Raw genomic sequence first — 17,789 nt, 5'->3', positions numbered from 1 at the left:
GGGGGTGTTCGGGGTGGGTGGAAGGGAGAGGCAGGCGAACAGGCGACGCCGAGGTCGGTGATGTTGACGAGGCGAGAGGGGGGTGGTGTTGGTCTATGCAGAGCACGAGTTGGCGAGCTTGTCAGTGGACCTTGGCTCGACTGTGACATGCCTGCAGCAGCCTGACGCTGCCCTGCGCCCAGTGGTGGCTCACCGTACTGGGTGCAGACCATGCGACGCCGCACGCATCTGCCAACCCTCAAAACGCCGATTCGCCGCAGGCACACCTCATTGCTCCTGGGCGACCAGAGACCTCCACCGCTGAGGTCCACTCGAGTTCGACGGCTCATGACGACGGACCAACATTACTAGACTGCACAACAAAAGCCCATGCAGCGCTCTCTCGTACGCCTCTCTGGCGCTACCGCCGTCGCAGGCACTCCCTCACCGTACTGCTGGGTCAACCCCGCCCAACCGGGCCCCTCGAGCGGTAGGTGAAGCGCTCTTTCTCCTTGCTGAACCTGCCAGGGCCCCTCGCCGGAAGACGCATAGCGATCAAGGACAACATCAGCTACTCCGGCGCACCGACCACTTGCGGCTCGGACATTCTCGACGGTGAGTCATCACTGCTCAGCTCAACTTGAGATTCTCCTAGCTGACGCTCAGGCTATGTCCCGCCATACGACGCTACGTGCGTGCGCCGTCTCGTCGACGCCGGTGCGCACATCAGCGGCAAGACCAAGCTCGATGCGTTCGGTATGGGCAGTGCGAACCTGCACATGCGTCCCGACTGGGGAGTACCGCACAACCCTGCTGGGCCAGAAGGCTCGAAACCGCGCGTGACGGGTGGAAGTAGTGGTGGTTCAGCCGCCGCCGTTGCAGATGGCAGTTCTTGGGCGTGAGTCTCGTGTTCCAGCTGAGAAGCCGTAGGCCGGTAGCTGACACTGCAGTGCGCTTGGAACAGACACTGGCGGCAGTGTACGACTGCCTGCAGCCTACTGCGGCGTCGTCGGCCTGAAACCCTCTTACGGTCTTGTCTCTCGGCACGGCGTCATCGCCTACGCCGACAGCCTTGACACCGTCGGTGTGCTCGCTGGCAGCGTCTCGGACGTCGAGGCCGTGTTCGACGTCATCTCCGCCCCGGACGAGCACGACATGACGTGTGCGTCAGCCGAGCGGCGGTCTTCCCTCCCCGACCCGCCCTCCTCGCTCAAAGGTCTCCGTATCGGTCTCCCGATCCAGACCCACGCCAAGGGCTGCGAGCAAGTCGACCCCTCCCTTCTCGAGTATCTGCGCAGCGAGGGCGCGACCCTCGTCGCGCTCACGATGCCCAGTCTCCGCCTAGCCCTGCCGGCATACTACGTCCTGTCTGCGGCGGAGGCGGCGTCGAATCTAGGCCGTTTCGGGGGATCGTGGTACGGCCCCTCTGCGCCAGATGTGGAGGGAGAGAGCGGGGCAGAGCGGCGCAAGCGCCTGCGCACAGAGGGTTTCGGGGAGGAGACGCGCAAACGCATCCTCGCCGGCACATATGCGCTGACAGCTGACGCGTTCCGCAACTCGTACCTCAAAGCTCTGCATCTCCGGCGGCAGGTGCAGGCCGATTTTGAGCATGTGTTTGGCGGCGTCGATGTGATTCTGACCCCGACGGCGGTGGGCATTGCTCCCCGCGTCGATGGGAAGGACGCAGAGGGCGTCCCCGGAGCTGAATACCTCCAGGACGTGCTTACCGTGCCCGCCTCACTGGCCGGACTGCCCGGCATGTCCGTCCCGAGCGGAACGAGGGAGGGCTGGCCCGTGGGTACCTCCGTCACGGGGCCTTGGGGCAGCGAGAAGACCGTATTCGAGCTCGGACGGGGCATCGAGCGATGGAGGCAGCAGAGTTGAGCCTGAGCTGCGAGACGGCTCAGACGAGTAGACAGCACAACTAGACCAAAGTAGACAATCAATCAGCATGGCATTACTATCGTACATTTCTCCATTTTCTAAGATATCTACTCGCTACTGCTCAAAGTACTCCCCGACCTTCTCCTTGACGAAATCGAGCACCTCCTCAGCCTTCCGCCGACTGAGGTCGCGGGCGGCGTCAAACTCCTGTTTCGAGAAATCTCCCTCCGCCTCGGCCCAGACGAGCTCGGCCTCCTCATCGGCGTCGTCCTTCTTGGACGAGATACCAGCGCCAAAGGCCCATCCAAACCCAAACCGGGCCTGCGCGCCAGTCTCCTCGTCCAGCGTCGGGTCGACGAGCAGGTCTCCGTCTGTGTTGAGAGCGAGCGACACGGCGATCGGGAACGCCCTGAGACCGACGCTTCCGGCGTGCAGCGTGGCCAGGGACGCGGCATTGAGCGCCGCTGCGCGGGCAGAGAAACTGTATCCTGCCAGAGGACTTGCTACCTCCTCCTCCTTCGTCTCTCCGTCCATATCCTCGTCCTCGTCGGCTTCGGCATTGCTATCCCGCGGCCACCCGTTGCGCTGCGACGGCGCGCCGAACGGCGACGAACTGGGGTACGCGGCCGGCGCAGGCGCCAGCCCCTGGACCACGATCTGGCACAGCGAGCGCGGGAACGCGCGGAGGTTCAGCAGCGGCTCAAAGACTGCACTGAGCGAATCCTCGAGCGCACGAGACTGCACCCCTGCGACGCCCTCGAGAGGTCGGTGGACGAGCTCCAGCGTCGCTTGCGAGAGCTGCTCTTCGCGGAGGCGGATCTCGGTAGGGCCAGTGAAGGAGGCGAGGGCGGCGGAGGGGCCTGGATGTTAGCTTAAAGCAGAAACGATGCAACCCTCGCGAGCGGTGCGGAAGGAGAGGAGGGAGAGGAATGCGAGAGGACCGGGAATATAAGATGAGGATGGAGGATGGTGAGTCAAGTAGGGTGGGTACGTACCAAAGCTGAACCGTCCACTGCCGTCCGCGCGAGAAAGCTCGCCCAAGCGCACCTGCAGCGGTCGCAGGGAGTCGTCTTGCCGTCCGTCTGATCGCATTGCTTGGTGTGTTGTTGACAGAAACGCTCGAGACGCGGTGATGCAATGCCTCGTTGAATCTTTGGACACTGTCACGTGATTGCCTCCACCGCTCCCTCCACCCGTTACTGGAGACGAGGAAAGAGACCATTGGAAGGAACACATGGTGATGCATACACTTTTCAATGTACAGGAAAGCGAAGGATGCAAGGGTCTAGAGAACTTTAGAGAGTCGCTGGGCTTCAGATACCATTGTGCTTGGTTGAGAGGAGGACCGGGGCAGAACAGGGAACTGTTACAGTTGCTCCGCTCAGTAGCTCAGTTACTGATCGGCGAGACTCGAGACCTCCACTTTTCTTTCGTCACCCAAGGCCCTCTCTCGTTTCGGATTTCCGCCCTTTTGCCTCTTCCTCCTCACACACCCACCATGTCCTTCTCTCGCCCGCTAGCCCGCGCGGTGCAGCCGCTACTCCGAAGTGTGGGACCGAGCGTCGGCCCCTCTCGCGCGCTCTCGACGAGCTCCGTCGCCGCCTCGGGACACTCGCGCTGGTCCAAGATTCGACACAAGAAGGGCGCTGTCGACGCTGCGCGCGGATCGCAATTCTCCAAGATTCTTACTGTGCGTGGAGACCGAAGGAAGAGCTGTGGAATCCTGGCTCGTTAGCTGACGAACAGGAGGTGCATACTGCTTTCCGCACTGGCGGCCTCGACCCGGATAAGAACCCGCGACTGGCCAAGGCGCTCGTTGCGGCCAAGGAGGCGGGGGTGCCGAAGGCGAACATCGAAGGTGCTTTCGCGAGGGTGAGTAATCCAGAGGATACAGGCTTTGGCGGCAGGAGCATGTCTGCCTTCTGCCTTCAATGCTGGTCCCCTCGCAGCTAAACTAAGGACGTGCTTGAGCTAACGCCAGGCCCGCAAGCTGGCTGACGGATCGGGCAAGCCGGTCACGTTCGAGGCGATGGGAGGCGGAGGCAAGGTCGCGTTCATCGTCGAGTGCATCACGGATAACCCGAACCGAACGGTATCGCGCGTGAAGGAGCTGTTGGGCAAGGGCGGGTGAGTATATTTGGCTGCTGGCCTCGTTTTCAACTCAGCTGACCCCAGTGCGCGTGTCGCTCCCGTTGCATTCATGTTCGAGCGGAAGGGTGTAATCCGTTTGAGCCCGCAGGAGGGCAGTAAGGCGACATTCGACTCCTTGTTCGACGCCGCAGCTGAGGCTGGCGCCGAAGACGTCAAGGAGCTCGACCCCGAGGAAGGCGAGGGGCACTGGGAGGTCGTGACGTCGCCGAACGACCTGAGCACGGTGACTGGGGTGCTGAGCGCGGCGCCGCATGACGCTCTGTACTCTGTCAACAACTCGGAGCTCGCGTACATCCCGAACGACCCCGTTGAGGTTGGCCCGGAGGGACTTGAGGAGGACAAGGCGGAGGCGATCGAGAGGGCGATCGAGGCGCTGGAGGAGGAGCCGGACGTCGTTCGCGTCTGGACCAACCTTGCTTAGAACATCTAGTGTAGAGCATGCATGACAACTTGGCATTGAGAAGAGACATGCAGAAGGAACGGTATACGGAGTTCGGCAATGCAGGCACCATGATTGGCCCACTAGGCCTCCACCGCCGACCATCTCCACGGACTGATTACTGCATCGTTGCGCGCGGGTATCACGGCTTGGCGTGGGTGGGATTGATATCCAGCAGAACACGCACGCGCTGATATCGCAAGACGCGCTTACGCGCCCGTGGACCGAGCGCAGTGGAGGCCATCACGGAATACGGAGCAGAGACGGGCGGCGATGGCCGTCTGCACCTCCCCATTCGGCTCACCGGCATACGGGCCCCGGTGACACTTACCCGATCTCACTTCGAATTCGCGGAATGCATTCGTCTCGCCCGGTGACTCTCTCTCCACACACCACCGTATCCATTTATTTGTCCGGCTCGACTTCTCCCATCAGATCTATCACTATTCCCTCTCACTCTCGCTTACTCACCGCCCTCAGAGGCTCCGCTCGCTTACTCGTGCGAACGCCCCGCACTGCCATCGTCCACTCCGCCGTCAAGTACTGCCCACTCACGACCAGCGCGCCTTCCTTCAGCCCCAACCCGAAACCTGAGACTCCGAAGAGCATCACGGACATGCCCCACCCTCTCGTGTCTATCAGCAAGACGCTGGCCGTCACGCCCGTCGCGCGCGTGCGTGGCCTCGAGGCGTTTGTCTCCTCCCACCTCTGGACGCCGTACGGTGCCCGTGGCGTGTTCGGTGGACAAGTCGTTGCGCAGTCGCTCATGGCGGCTTGCAAGACCGTTGAAGGCAAGGACCTGCACTCCCAGCACGTAAGTGTCCCTCAAGGTAGCTGACATCTACCGTTGAACGAAGCTTCCGTACACTTTGGATTTCGCTAACGCCAGTGCTACTTCCTTCTCCCCGCCAACTCCTCCAAGCCGATCACTTTCACGGTCGAGCGCCTGCGCGACGGCAAGTCGTACGCCACCCGTCTCGTTCACGCTCTGCAAGAGTCTCAGACCGTGTTCATCCTGATGGCCTCTTTCACTGCGCCACCGCGCTCCCTTCCAACGCTCGAGAGCGACAAGACGCAGCACAAGGAGCGCGAGGAGCCCAGTATCGAGGGCGGGCTCAAGTTTGACATTCCGAACAGCGGCAACTCGGCCCTCCCTCGCGTGTCATACCCTCTGCCCGAGTTCCGGGCCAAGTACCAGATCCCGTTTCCCGAGGGCATCACGCCGTGGAAGCAGGCCGTCGCCGAGGAGGACCAGTGGACAAACTTTGTCAAGCGCGCGCAGGAGCGCGGTCTCGACCTCGGCCGTTCTGGCCGTGCCGTCGACAGCTACATCAAGGAGCGCACGCAGTCGCCTGTCACGATTGCCATTGCGCGGCACCAGACCGCCGGTCCGCCCCATGACTCCACCCGCGCCGTGTGGCTCAAGGCCCGGCTCGGTCCCGGAGAGCACCTCGACAGCAACACGATCAAGGTCATGTTCGGTTTCATGACCGACTTCCAGTTCATCGGCACTGCGGGCCGTGCCGTGGGACTGTCTGGCACCAGCAAGCCGAGACTCGGCATGATGGCCTCGCTCGACCACACGATGCACTTCTACCCCTTACCCGAGGACTTTGACCCGAGCGAGCCCGTGCTCCACATGATGGAGGCGGCTGCCGTCGATGTCGCCTCTGGGCGTGGAGTTGTCCGCGGCACGCTGTACAGCCACAAGGGCGACCTCCTGGCCACGACGCTGCAGGAGGGAGTCGTCCGCGCCGACTTTACGGGCAAGCAAAGGCCGACGAGCGAGCGCAGGAGGAACAACGGAGGTGGCGACGACAAGGCCAAGCTCTAAACTACAAACAACTCAGTATCATAATTTCCAAGTCCGTGTGAGACGAAAGACAATCGTTTATAGCCACGATATGGCACAGCATGTATACCATAGACCTCAGCGGATGCCGAGACCAGTCTCGGGGGGCGATCACTACCCAGGTCCCCTTGCCCGTAGAAGGGAAAGGATGGCGTCCACCAAGGGTTTACTGGGCCGTTGTCAAAAAAAAAACAAGGGCTCGCAGATATGAGTTATCAGTTGAGACTCATAGCAGTAAGGAACGAGTCTGGCCCCCGAGAGCAAGTCGGACATGGTTTGTACCCATCATTCCCGCTCGCCCGTCCACATTCGGAAGCAAGGGGTCAAAAGAGATGCGACGTTGGTTTGAAGTGGGGGATTAAGGTGTCCGGTCAAACAATTGGGTGGGAGGCTGCCTGCCTGGGTGAATAGTGCGGGGCCCACCGAGACTTGTAACCGCCGATGAAAAGTGGACGGGATGGGTCACAATTGTGGACCAAACTGCGCAGCCATGAATGCATGAGATGACTTGAAAAGACGCAGGAGCAGACAGAACGCTCTTACTGACGCATCGGAGTACCGAAGAGCGCAGAGCAACAACGCATGCATGAATAAGCTGGTAGGAGGGAAAGAGTAGTCAGCAAGCTCATGCCAGCCCAAAAAGCCACTTTGGCGGAATTAGATGGATTGGGTGGGTGTCACCAAGCGCTCAGCGCCAGCCCAGCTAGCCCCGCCCAGCGCTCGGCCGGCCACCGTACAGTGCAGTGGTCGACGGTGGCCAGCAGTGACGACAGCAATCGCCCCTGCCTGTCCTTTTCCATCTCGGGCTCACTCATCCATCTAGGCCCTCACTCTTGTCACCGACTTGTGTCCTTGCCGCCGACCACCATCGACTCTTTGCATAGCAGGACGGCATCGACTCCCGATACCCAGCACTATCCAGCACGAAAGCACTAGGCTCTGCTAGCTCTGCTTCAACGAACCCGACCCACCACCCACCAGTGAATGCTCCACCAATATCACGCGACTCTGGACATTCGGACATCTTATCATTACCCCTCCCCTAATCAATCTCTTGCAAACCACTTACTGGCACACCGGCTCGATCCGACACATACCTCATCCGACATCGACTACCGCCGCCGCCATCACCCTCGCCGCCGCCGCATACACCGGCAACACCCACCATCACCACCTCCGGACACAACCCCCCGATCCCGTCCGATATCCCCTCCCCCCTGTCGCCTGTTCTCGACTCTCGAGCCGACACGAACCCGCCGCACTTTTCACTCCGGCCCGGCAGCTGGCAGCGCTTAGGGCGACCACCACCTCAACACTTCTCACGGCCCCCTGTGCAGTTCGTCTCCATCGGACAGTCTGACTGCCGCTTTCGCTTTCGCCTTTCGCTTCACTGGCCAGCAGTCGTAGCTATAGTCCAGCTTAGTCAAGCGACTTAAACCGTTCCGTTTGCCCTCGCCCACGTTATCCCGTGGAATAGGCAAACACACACGGCACGTGGCCCCGCGCGATGCTGTGGAAGTTCTCGTTCTCGGGCAGCGTGTCGACGCTCGACACGCTGCTCTCGCGCGAGTCGCCCCCGAGCGTCGAGGAGCTCTTAGACGAGCAGGACATTCTCGCCGAGTGCAAGGCGCAGAACAACAAGTGAGCTCAGCAGCTCGTAACTCGTAGCTGACACCAGGCTCGTCACGTATCTGTCGCGGGAAGAAAGCGTCAAGTCTCTCCTCGGCTGGGTCACGAGTGGGCTCGACGAGCTCGACCAGCAGGCCGAGAAGGCCGAGGACGAGGCGTACGCCAAGGCCCTGGCGAGTCCGGACGCGTACCCGCCATACAAGAAGTTGGGCAATGAGCAGGGCTCAGCGCCGAAAACGCCCACGCCGCCCGAGTCCCCCTCCTCACCCTCGCGAGTACCCTCCGGGATTGGGCTCGGCGAGGGCCTCGGCGGACAAGAAGAGAGTGGCTCCGACACGAATCGGACGAGGTGAGCTTTAACAATCTCGGATCAGCTGACAAGGAAAGGTATCCCTCGATCGCGGCCGAGATCCTCACGTCCGAGCTGTGGACGATCCCAGAGACAATCATGAACCACAAGGACACACTGCTGCGGCCGTTTTGGGACCAGGTCGTGCTCCCCCTCGAAGCGCACCCGCGCCCGATCCGCGAGCGTACTGAGCGCGAGCGCGCGCGGCTAGCGTACTGGACCGAGGACGACGAGGAGCGCGAGCGCAAGCGCGAGGTCATCCGCGGCATGTGGATGCGCGTGAATGCGTCTCTCCTGCAGAAGCGGACAACAGAGGTGAGCTAGTCGACGACTATCGTAACTGACGCCCAGATGATCCGGTTCATCCAATCGATACCCGATGTGATTGAGCGGATGATTGCGCGCATCGAGAGCCCCGCGATCCAGGACATGCTCGCACGCATCATCCAGAGCGAAGAGGCCGGCGTTAGCGACGTCATGTCGTGGCTCGGCGAGCAGCGCCTCGTGCCCCGGTTACTGGCGCTGCTGTCGCCAGAGTACCCCTCGTCGGTGCACGCGATCGCGGCGGATCTGCTCAAGGGCATCATCTCTGTGTCGGCGCCCAACTCGTCCTTCAACCCCTCGGGGGGGAACGCCATGGACCAGCAAGGCGGGCTCCAGACGGGCGGTACACGCGACAACCGGCTAGTGCGCGAGCTCACGAACAAGGAGAGCATCGAGACGCTTGTCGGATACCTCCTCAATCCCGTTCAGCTGACAGATGCGGACTGGAAGGGCATCAACGGCGACGGGCCGGGCACGAACCGCGCCGACCCGTTCATCATCCAGCCCCTGCCCTCGGTGGCCAGCGCGACGTCCTCGCTCTGCAACGTGTGCAACGTCATTGTCGAGGTGATCCGGCGGAACAACTCGGACCTCGCTGAGCCGTACCTGTTCAACACGATGCGGAACCGGCTCATGGCGATCCAGAGCGAGCAGATGCAGGGCGGCGACGTGGCGCCCGACGAGGAGCCGTCGGACAAGACGAGCGCCGAGCGCGAGGACGAGTCGCGGGACAAGATGGAGGCGGCGCTGCCCGGGCTCGCGGACCGGCTAGCGATCGTGCACCTCGGCAACCTCGTCGCGGCCATCGCCGACCGGTTCGGGGACCTGAACCAGATCCTCTCGGCGCCTCGCTCCCAGGATCGCGTCAAGAGCGACCTGACCCCCAAGCCGCTGACGATGGAGCGCTTCCGCGTCATTGAGCTGTATGCCGAGCTGCTGCATAGCAGCAACATGGCGACGCTGAACCGCGTCCAGGGCAGCGGGCCGGATTACTCTGCCGACGGGGCGCTGACGGGCGGTCTCGATGGACTCGACAAGCTCGGCCACGCGCTCCATACCGGCGAAGGAGGGGAGGACGACGAGGGTTCGCCCTCCCCCGTCGCCGAGGTCAGCCCCGCGCGCGAGCTGCCCGTCTCCTCGGGCTCAACGGATTACTCGCTCACGGAGAGCGACGACGTGCCGCTATCGGACGACGATGACAAGAGCGGCAAGGACAAGAAGGACGAGGGCAAGGAGGCCTCCAAGCCGAGCGCCGCTACCGCGGCCAGCGCCAAGCTCGAGGAACTCATCCCGCCCCCGTCCGCGGCCGACGCCGAACGACTCCGCAACGTGATGCTTGCGCCCGATGCGCCCGTCTCTGAGACGCCGGTCTCGCACAAGTCCGAAGCCGGCGACGCCGGGGATGCCGAGGACAAGGCAACCGCCAAGGCGTCTTCGCCGACCGAGACGTCTGCGGTAGGGGGCACGTCTCCCCCCGGCCCGCTCTCGACGGGCGAGCGCCTCAAGCAGCAATTCATCTCGTACGGCGTGCTCACGAGCCTGTTGGATCTGTTTTTCGAGTACTCGCAGAACAACTTCCTGCATCACCTCGTGTACGACATCCTGCAGCAGATCCTGAACGGCAACGTCTCCAAGGGCAAGAACCGGGATTTGGTCATTGATCTGTTTGTGCGCGCGCGCCTCGTCGACCGCGTCCTGGCCGCACAGCGCATGAATGACGACACGGTGGCGGCCTCCAAGCCGCGGCTGGCGTACATGGGCCACATCTCACTGATTGCCGAGGAAGTCGTGCGGTTCCTCGAGAAATGCCCCGCAGACCTGAAAGCGGCGATCCAGCCCTCCTTCTCCGAAGATGCTTGGGACGCCTTTGTGGCGGGCTCGCTGCGCGAGACGCGGGATCGCGACAATGCGCCGCTCGCGGGCGGGAAACCCGGTCCAGGCCTCGGCAGCGGGATGAGCGGCACGAGCGAGCGGAGCGACAGCGAGAGCGACGACGACGACTCGGGACCGACGATTGGGGAGCCCCTCTCGCGGTCGATTGGGAAGCAGAACGACGCGTACCATGACTCGAACGAGGATGATGGCAGCATGGACCAGTTCTGGCCGCCGCGCAATGCGCGCTCCGTCGGCATGGACAGTAGTGATGATGACGACGATGATGCCGACTGGCTGCGTCCTGGGTCCCGTGATGCCGACGATGACTTTGGTGTGAGTACATGACTCGTTGTAGCGCTCCCACCATCCATCCAACGACCCTTCCGTCCACTTCAAATGCATCCTACACACAGAGTGCCACACGGGTGGAGGAGTCTTCTAGTGTCACGCGGAAGGGAAGTGCGGAAGCTAACAGCGCAGGCATTCCAGAGCACATCCAGCACCAACGACCTCGATGACGTAAGTCCCCCTGGTTTGTAGCCCCACTGACTTATAAAAGGACGATGCGTGGGGCGCCTTCACGTCCGTCAACACGTCTGACAGTTCGAACCCCTTCTCCGACGACGCCTTCACGCCCACCACCTCAGCATCCGACTCGTACCGCGCCGCCGAGCCCCTGACCCCGCGCGACTGGGCCGAAGCCTTCGACCGCGAGTTTGACAACAGCCACGACACAGCCGAATCTTCGTCTGAGGAGACTCCCCGCCCGACACCCGAGAACCCCCTCGTCCTCCCCCCCGGTCCTTCCCCGCCGACCCCTCCAGTGCCTCTTCAGCCTCGGACCTGCCCCCCACCAGCGTTTCTGACGCCCTCACCCCCGCCGACATAAAGGAGATGAGCGACAAGACCTCGGCCCTGTCCATGGCCCAAGAGGCGGCGAAGCATCCCGCCCCCCATCCCGCCCCCTCGGCCGTCGAGACGCCCGAGCAGCACCTCCAGCAGGAGCGCGCAAACCTGCACGCGCACTTTGCAGCGAACCAGCCCGCGCCCGAGCAGACGAGCAAGAGCCAGGAAGAGGACCTCGACCGGCTCGCCAGCGCGAGCACCAAGGCGAACCCCCTCGGTCCTGGCGTATCCAGGGACACGCACGTCGGAAAGGACGGCATGCTCTACCGCCGCATGCCGGATGGGACGGTCGTGCGCGCGCCAGAGGACGATGTCGCCATGGGCATCGAGGATGCGCGCGAGGGCAAGCTGGGCAGGAAGGAGCAGGATGAGGTTGATCGGAACTTCTAAGTGCCCGAGGCGAAGCCGAGGGCACGAGCGAGACCGCGACTGAGCGAGCGCTGCTAGGGCTGAGTGGCCATGGCGAGCTGCGCAAGTGCAGCACAGCGCTGAGCGAGCCGCCGGTCAGGAGGAAGGAGGAGCGCTCAGGAGCAGGAGCGGGAGCGAGTGAGGAGCAAGTAGACAAAACAATATACCCCCCATCCATCTCAACATGCATGTAATTCTGCATCAGGTTATAGCGATAGCGAGCGCGAGCACATCTCTATACCTGCAGGTGCACCCGAGCCTAGAGGAAGGGAGGAGGTACAGTGTACCTGGGAAAGAACGCTCAGCGAGAGGGCCAGAGGGTGGGAATCAGCGTACTGCCGAGGAGAACAGGAGGAGGGGAGATGACGTCTATTGGATAAGGGGCACGTGACCTCGGTCAGTGGTGATCGACGGATGGACCGGTCCGCTGCTCCGAGGCGTATGCCTCGTTCCGACTTGGAAGAGCGCGAGGCTGCTAGCTGCAGCCCGCATTTGAGTGGCATGAGTGGACTGCTCTGCAAGCTCTGAGCAAGGCGATAAGGCGAGTGGCTAGCAGCAGCGTGCTTTCGAGACGGAGAGACGGAGAACGTGATCTCCAGCGCTACGGCGCCAGGTCATGTGTTCGATCGACGCTGGGTCGTGATTGAACGCTGTCTCACATGCCCTCGCGTACTTGCGTACTCGCGTGCTTCGAGACCGTCGCTGATCGCTGAGTGCATGTGCCACGAGGTGTGTCCGCATCCTCCTCCGCAGCCCCGACGCGCCCGACGCGCCCGATGCGCCCGATGTGCCCGACGCCGCAGCTCCGAACATGCAACGGCCTCAGATTGCAGACGTCAGACACGGGACAGTCGTCAAGACCCTCCGACGCGTGACTGTCGCCAAGCTCGCCGATCACCGAAAGCCCTACCACCTGACACGCTGACACGTTTGTGAGCCCGTGAGGTTCAGCCCGCGGTGCATGCGGTGGCTCTCTGCCAGGTTTTTGAAGTCAGAGCGCACGGAGACCCACTCGGCCTCGTCGGACTGACAGTCACGATGGTGGGCGCGAGACACGGCGTCGTTCAACCGACAGGCTCCACGTGCACGTCCTCTCCAGCTTGTCAGCACCAGATACCGCATCGCCGTGCCTCTTGCCTCTTGCAGTATGCTCAGCAAAGCCTCAGCGCCACTGACCCACCCACGCGACCCAGCTGACGGCGCGATGGCGACAGCTTGGTCTTATCTCGAAGCTTCTCCTCGCAGCCCAAACGAGCACAGCGAGTCTCGAGTGAGCGCGCCTCGTTACTCCGCTTCGACCGCTTCTCTGTGTTGACGGAACCGGCCTGTCTCACTCGCCCCCGTGAACCTTCGTGAGCCACGTTCTGGCCAGTCTGGCCAGTCTGGAAGCAAACACCGTACGCATCCTGTTTAGATCCCGAAGGAAGTCCTGCGTCCTGGACGCTCTGGCCACAGGAACGCAGTACACGCAGAGCGCACCCGCAAGGCTGTGGAGTGGCGTGCATGGCGTGCACACAGTGCCTATCGTGCCGGAGACGCCTTAAGCATGAGAGCATGAGAGCAGAGCAGAGCAGAGGAGAGGAGGTGAGGAATGTATGTGGAAGGGGGGCGCAAGGAAAGTGGCGATCTGAGAACCGCTCGGGCCGCCCCCAGTCCCTTTCCTCTCCTTCGACCTCCCTCCCTCCTCCGGCCCTTTCCAATCTCGACACGCTCACTCGCTGGTTATCTGACCTCCGGATCCAGTCTCAGCCTCCATGAGCTGGAGTGTTCGCGCTGAATTGCTTCAGCTTTTTGTCCGCGGCGACGCCATACGCCAGCCGCGCCAGCGGCACCAGACGACGCCATACGCCAGCGGCGGCGCCGGACTCGGGCCGTAATATAAGCCTCGTATACCTCGTACCTTGTCCTCTTTCTCGCTTCGTCGATCTCGCTCGGTGTCCTCATTGGATCTGGCTTGAGTGTGTTCTGGTGCGAGTGACTGCCGTCGGGCATACTCCACCTTGGGGTCGAACGAGTGCGCAACTGTACCCCGGAGCAAGGAGTGTCTGGTTGACGACAGGGTACAGACTGCGAGCTGCGGTTGCGGTCCACTGAGGCATGAGATACTTACCCCCGGGAGCCTCGAGTTGGAGAGAGACCGCGCAGCCCGCAGCCCGGACTGCTTATCGGAGGAGGACTGCTGATCGAACATGTTGCCCAGGGGCGTGTGTGTCTGCGGAGGGCGCAGGGGACTGGACCAGTGGTCGCGTTGGGGGGGAGCCCGAGCGCAGATCCTGTCGTATCCTTTTCGTCTTATCCTGTCGCGTCCTGGAACCTCGAGGCCTCGAGGCTGATGGGAACATGCGGACCCGGCGCGGCCCAGTGTGGTCCAGTCAACTGCAGAGAGGGGCGCAGTGCAAGGGGCCGGAACCTCGTTGCTTCGTCTGCCTCGTTGCCGCCGTCGAGCCGTCTCGTGTCTTCCCCCTCCTGGTCCCCTCCTGCTCCCCCTCGTGTCCATCATTCCTCCTCCTCCTTTCCTCGTTCCTCTCCACACACATCTCTCGCTCCCATCCCAGATCTACCAGCCCTCCGCTCTCCCGCAGCCGAGCCCGCTTTATAGCTCCTTCTCACCTCCGTATCCTCCTTCTCACCACCCACACTCTTTCACCTCCCCTATCTCTCGTATATACCCCCCTCTCTTCGCTCTTTCTGTAGCCTCCTCCAGCACTTCCAGCACGACTGACACTTCGCTTTCGAACTACGCTCTCACGAACATCAACGCACACGATGAAGCTCTCCATCCTCCTTACGCTTCTCCCCCTCGCCCTCGCCCACGGCGGTGGCCACGGCGGCCGCCCCCGCGACTGCCCCACCAAGACTGTCGAGGTCTGCGCTGAAGAGTGAGTATATCTGGCGTCAGGCATGCGAGGAGACTGGCGGGCTGGCCCTAGTGGTTTGGCCTTCTTCCCAGGTTGGAGCCTTATTCTGCGCAGACGAAAGGAAATGCCACCACTCGCTAGTTCTCTGTAATCAGCCAGTCTAGCTAACGCCCAGGACCAAGGCCAAGTGGGGCAAGCCCATCTTCGTCACCACTACCGTGGCCGACACCCAGTGCACTGCCACCACCGTCACTGAAGGTGAGTCTTGACAGGCGGGGCATTAGCCCGGCCGCAGCTACGTACTCCCCGTCTGAAGCTGACGCCACAGTTGTGTGTATTCTCCCCTAGCCCCCGAGCCCCTACCACTCCCCTGGTCCACTAATCCACTCACCTTTCGCCCCCCTCGCCCCACGCATGCTGCGTTCCACTACGTTTCCGGCTAACCTCAGACCCACACCAAGACGCCGACCGCCTGGGTTCCCTGCGAGACGCCCACGCGCACTCGCGAGAACTGCGTCGCGACCCAGATCGTCTGCGAGCCGCACCCGAAGCGCTCCATTCCCGACGCGATGAGCAACGCGGAGCGTCTCCGCCGCGGCCTGCCGATCCGCTCTCCCTTCGCCGCGCGCAGCTTCGACGGCAACGGCGGCCGTCCCGACCACCCCCAGGGCGGCGCCCCAGGCCAGCAGAAGGACAAGCACGACGGCGAGCACGACAACGGCAAGGGACCCGGCGACCGTGGCAAGAACCGTGGCGGCGACAAGCACGACGGCTGGCACGGCGACGCCTCCTGCGTCCCCACCACCGTCACTGTGACGACCAGCACCAAGACGCACCACGTGCCCACGCAGCACACGCTGACGCGCACCGAGTCGTCGTGCGCGGGCCCCACCAAGACTGCCAAGGACTGCAAGACTAAGACGACGCAGGCGCCCCCCGTCACCAAGACGAAGCACTGTGACCGTGGCATTGCTGCTGTTTGTGAGTAGACCCCGCCACTTGCCAACCCGCAAACCGCTAGTGAGCCGTCGGACCCAGCTGACATCCCAGGGGTCAACCACGACTACACCCAGACCAACACCGAGTACGGCGCGCGCTGCACTCCTCGTGTTCACAGGAACTAAACTTCCTCTCGACATGCAATTACTCGACACGATTCGCTAAGCCTTCGCCTTCCTGTTCCAAATCCCTTCGGTTCTGGCTGGCCCGCCCCCCCCTCGTCATCTACTTTCCATTTAGTTCATCATGCCCCTCTGCCGTCCGACACGCCCGCGTGTCATCCTCGCGCACGCGGACGGACAGTGTACATAGTTGCCCGCTTTGCTTGGATCCACCCGCCCCCGAGCTTTCGATAGCGCTGGACACTTTCCCCATTTTCATGCCCTCGGGATGCTACCAAGTTGGACTTTTCACATGCTTGATAGGGGTGGTGAGTGTAGGCAGGGGTGACTTGAGATGAGTGGGAAGGGTCAACACTGACACACACTGACGCGTTGTAGCTGAAGCACGACACACTGAGCATTGTGCTGATCGAGTCCGAGGGGAGGGAAAGACAGACGTCGCGTTCGTCCAGACACGATTGGCCCTCTGCCTACGCACTCACCTCCAGCGGGCCCCATCTCACGTCCCATGGCCCAGGGCGCGATACCCCGGACCCTCTAACGTGTGAGATCGAAAGGAGAGGGTGGAGCAGATGTTCCCGGGCTTCTAGAAGCAAGAGATACCTGATCAACACCCACTGACCCACTGTGATTATCCAGGTCTGCCTCCGGTGACGGTGACGGCGCGGGTGAACCTTGGAGTGTGATTCGCGTCTTGCCTCGTCTTGCCTCGTGTTGGAAGTCGAGTGCGACTCATCCCTCTCGCACACTTCATCAGCTGCGAGCTGTCATCTCCACCGCGTCGTCAGTCCGTCACGTCAGTCCAGACTGGAACGGACTGGCGTGCGCACTGTCCGTATTAATTACACGGCAACGCTTCCACAGAAATTGTGATTGACGTACTCTTCCCAGCTTTGAGCCCCAGACTTCACCCCAAAATCCCCTCTTCTCTACTTCTCCACACCTCCTTTCGCAGCAACGGCAGCACGAACTCAAGCCTAACGCGTCGAGACTTTTTCCATGCATGCCCACCCTCCGCACCCCTCGACGTGTCGTGAAAAGCTTCGACGCGCCTTGGGGAGTATTGCGCGCCCCAAAGTCGTCTTGTACCTCCGAACATCGTATTTGGGTTCAGTGACATGCCGGTGCCCCGAGCTGCCTCCATCGCCGTCGCTGCGTCCGTGATCGTTCGTGGACGTGACTGTCCAGTCGAGACTGTAGTGAGCGGCGGTCGTGTTTGAGTACGCGTCTTCGACACGTCTGGACACGAACTAGACACGAACACGGACGTGCACGCAACTGTGACAAGTGCTCTACCCACCACGCGACGTGGTTGCGAGGGGAGCAGGCTGCGAAGCTTAGCCCAAAACTCCCGGGGCAGGAACCGTCGTGTCTGTGCTGTTCTCCTCCTCGTCCCTTCACTCCACGAGGTCGCAACGAGGAACGCACAGCAACGGTCCGAGACGAGGAACCCGTCCCACCGCCCCGACCTCCCAGCGTCCAGACCATCAGTTTGCGGCGAGAGCAGAGGAGGCAGTGTGGCAAGCCTCAAGAGACTCATTTTGCCTCCAGTGCCTGCTGTCATGCTGTCGTTGGTGCCGACCGGGTGGAAAATCTCCGTCCGTTTCGTCCCCCGTCGTCCTTGTTCCTCTCCCCTCTCTTTCTCGTCTCTCCTCCAGGTCCGAGTAGATGTCAGAGCTGCGCGCTGCGCGCTGCGCGCTGCACGCTGCGCGACGAACGTGGTGCAGGGGAAGAGGATAGTGCAGGGGCAAAGAGAGCAAAAAGGGGCCGGAGAAGAAGCTCAGAGCTCAGGATCTTCCGGTGCCTCAGCTTATCTCCACTGCACCCATTACTGCGCCTCGAATTGTGGTTCTTGCGTTTGTTAACGCCTCATAATCTCGCATGTCAGCTCAAGTTGGAGGCGCTGTTAGTGCTTGTTAGTCCTGATTGAAGAGGAGTTGAATGCGTGCAGTGGGTTTCTGTTGAAAATCGAGTGGAGATAGGAGAACAACAAGTGGCAAGAACCACACGGGGA

The 17,789-nt window shown here is 62.1% G+C and overlaps 8 protein-coding genes across 8 annotated transcripts; 7 read left to right on the top strand and 1 right to left on the bottom strand.

Annotated features, from left to right (window-relative positions):
- Nucleotides 1–369: 369 nt before the first annotated feature.
- On the top strand, nucleotides 370–1,863 carry A1Q1_02388 (glutamyl-tRNA(Gln) amidotransferase subunit A (Glu-ADT subunit A); the record flags this gene model as incomplete). Its single annotated transcript, XM_014325333.1, has 4 exons — nucleotides 370–469; nucleotides 532–594; nucleotides 646–877; nucleotides 930–1,863. The coding sequence occupies 4 exons, from the start codon at nucleotides 370–372 to the stop codon at nucleotides 1,861–1,863; spliced, it is 1,329 nt and encodes a 442-aa protein (XP_014180808.1).
- A 114-nt stretch (nucleotides 1,864–1,977) lies between these two features.
- A1Q1_02387 (uncharacterized protein) lies at nucleotides 1,978–2,955 on the bottom strand (the record flags this gene model as incomplete). Its single annotated transcript, XM_014325332.1, has 2 exons — nucleotides 1,978–2,723; nucleotides 2,859–2,955. 2 exons carry the CDS (start codon nucleotides 2,953–2,955, stop codon nucleotides 1,978–1,980), a joined length of 843 nt encoding a protein of 280 aa, XP_014180807.1.
- A 406-nt stretch (nucleotides 2,956–3,361) lies between these two features.
- Nucleotides 3,362–4,435, top strand: A1Q1_02386 (uncharacterized protein; the record flags this gene model as incomplete). The annotated part of the gene is made up of 4 exons (XM_014325331.1): nucleotides 3,362–3,553; nucleotides 3,610–3,735; nucleotides 3,845–3,990; nucleotides 4,039–4,435. The coding sequence occupies 4 exons, from the start codon at nucleotides 3,362–3,364 to the stop codon at nucleotides 4,433–4,435; spliced, it is 861 nt and encodes a 286-aa protein (XP_014180806.1).
- Nucleotides 4,436–4,808: 373 nt separating this feature from the next.
- On the top strand, nucleotides 4,809–6,287 carry A1Q1_02385 (acyl-CoA thiolesterase; the record flags this gene model as incomplete). The annotated part of the gene is made up of 2 exons (XM_014325330.1): nucleotides 4,809–5,267; nucleotides 5,343–6,287. 2 exons carry the CDS (start codon nucleotides 4,809–4,811, stop codon nucleotides 6,285–6,287), a joined length of 1,404 nt encoding a protein of 467 aa, XP_014180805.1.
- A 1,525-nt stretch (nucleotides 6,288–7,812) lies between these two features.
- On the top strand, nucleotides 7,813–11,371 carry A1Q1_02384 (phosphatase associated protein; the record flags this gene model as incomplete). The annotated part of the gene is made up of 6 exons (XM_014325329.1): nucleotides 7,813–7,946; nucleotides 8,014–8,258; nucleotides 8,309–8,562; nucleotides 8,635–10,815; nucleotides 10,972–11,001; nucleotides 11,042–11,371. 6 exons carry the CDS (start codon nucleotides 7,813–7,815, stop codon nucleotides 11,369–11,371), a joined length of 3,174 nt encoding a protein of 1,057 aa, XP_014180804.1.
- Nucleotides 11,372–11,403: 32 nt separating this feature from the next.
- Nucleotides 11,404–11,778, top strand: A1Q1_02383 (uncharacterized protein; the record flags this gene model as incomplete). The annotated part of the gene is made up of 1 exon (XM_014325328.1): nucleotides 11,404–11,778. The coding sequence occupies one exon, from the start codon at nucleotides 11,404–11,406 to the stop codon at nucleotides 11,776–11,778; it is 375 nt and encodes a 124-aa protein (XP_014180803.1).
- Nucleotides 11,779–14,562: 2,784 nt separating this feature from the next.
- On the top strand, nucleotides 14,563–15,002 carry A1Q1_02382 (uncharacterized protein; the record flags this gene model as incomplete). Its single annotated transcript, XM_014325327.1, has 3 exons — nucleotides 14,563–14,675; nucleotides 14,830–14,912; nucleotides 14,983–15,002. The coding sequence occupies 3 exons, from the start codon at nucleotides 14,563–14,565 to the stop codon at nucleotides 15,000–15,002; spliced, it is 216 nt and encodes a 71-aa protein (XP_014180802.1).
- A 221-nt stretch (nucleotides 15,003–15,223) lies between these two features.
- A1Q1_02381 (uncharacterized protein) lies at nucleotides 15,224–15,778 on the top strand (the record flags this gene model as incomplete). The annotated part of the gene is made up of 2 exons (XM_014325326.1): nucleotides 15,224–15,635; nucleotides 15,693–15,778. The coding sequence occupies 2 exons, from the start codon at nucleotides 15,224–15,226 to the stop codon at nucleotides 15,776–15,778; spliced, it is 498 nt and encodes a 165-aa protein (XP_014180801.1).
- Between the last annotated feature and the right edge of the window lie 2,011 nt (nucleotides 15,779–17,789).

Source organism: Trichosporon asahii (assembly GCF_000293215.1).
Source record: "Trichosporon asahii var. asahii CBS 2479 unplaced genomic scaffold scaffold00050, whole genome shotgun sequence".
Lineage (NCBI taxonomy): Eukaryota > Fungi > Basidiomycota > Tremellomycetes > Trichosporonales > Trichosporonaceae > Trichosporon > Trichosporon asahii.
Note: the sequence above shows the minus strand (reverse complement) of the source record. Positions and strands in the feature narration are given on the sequence as shown.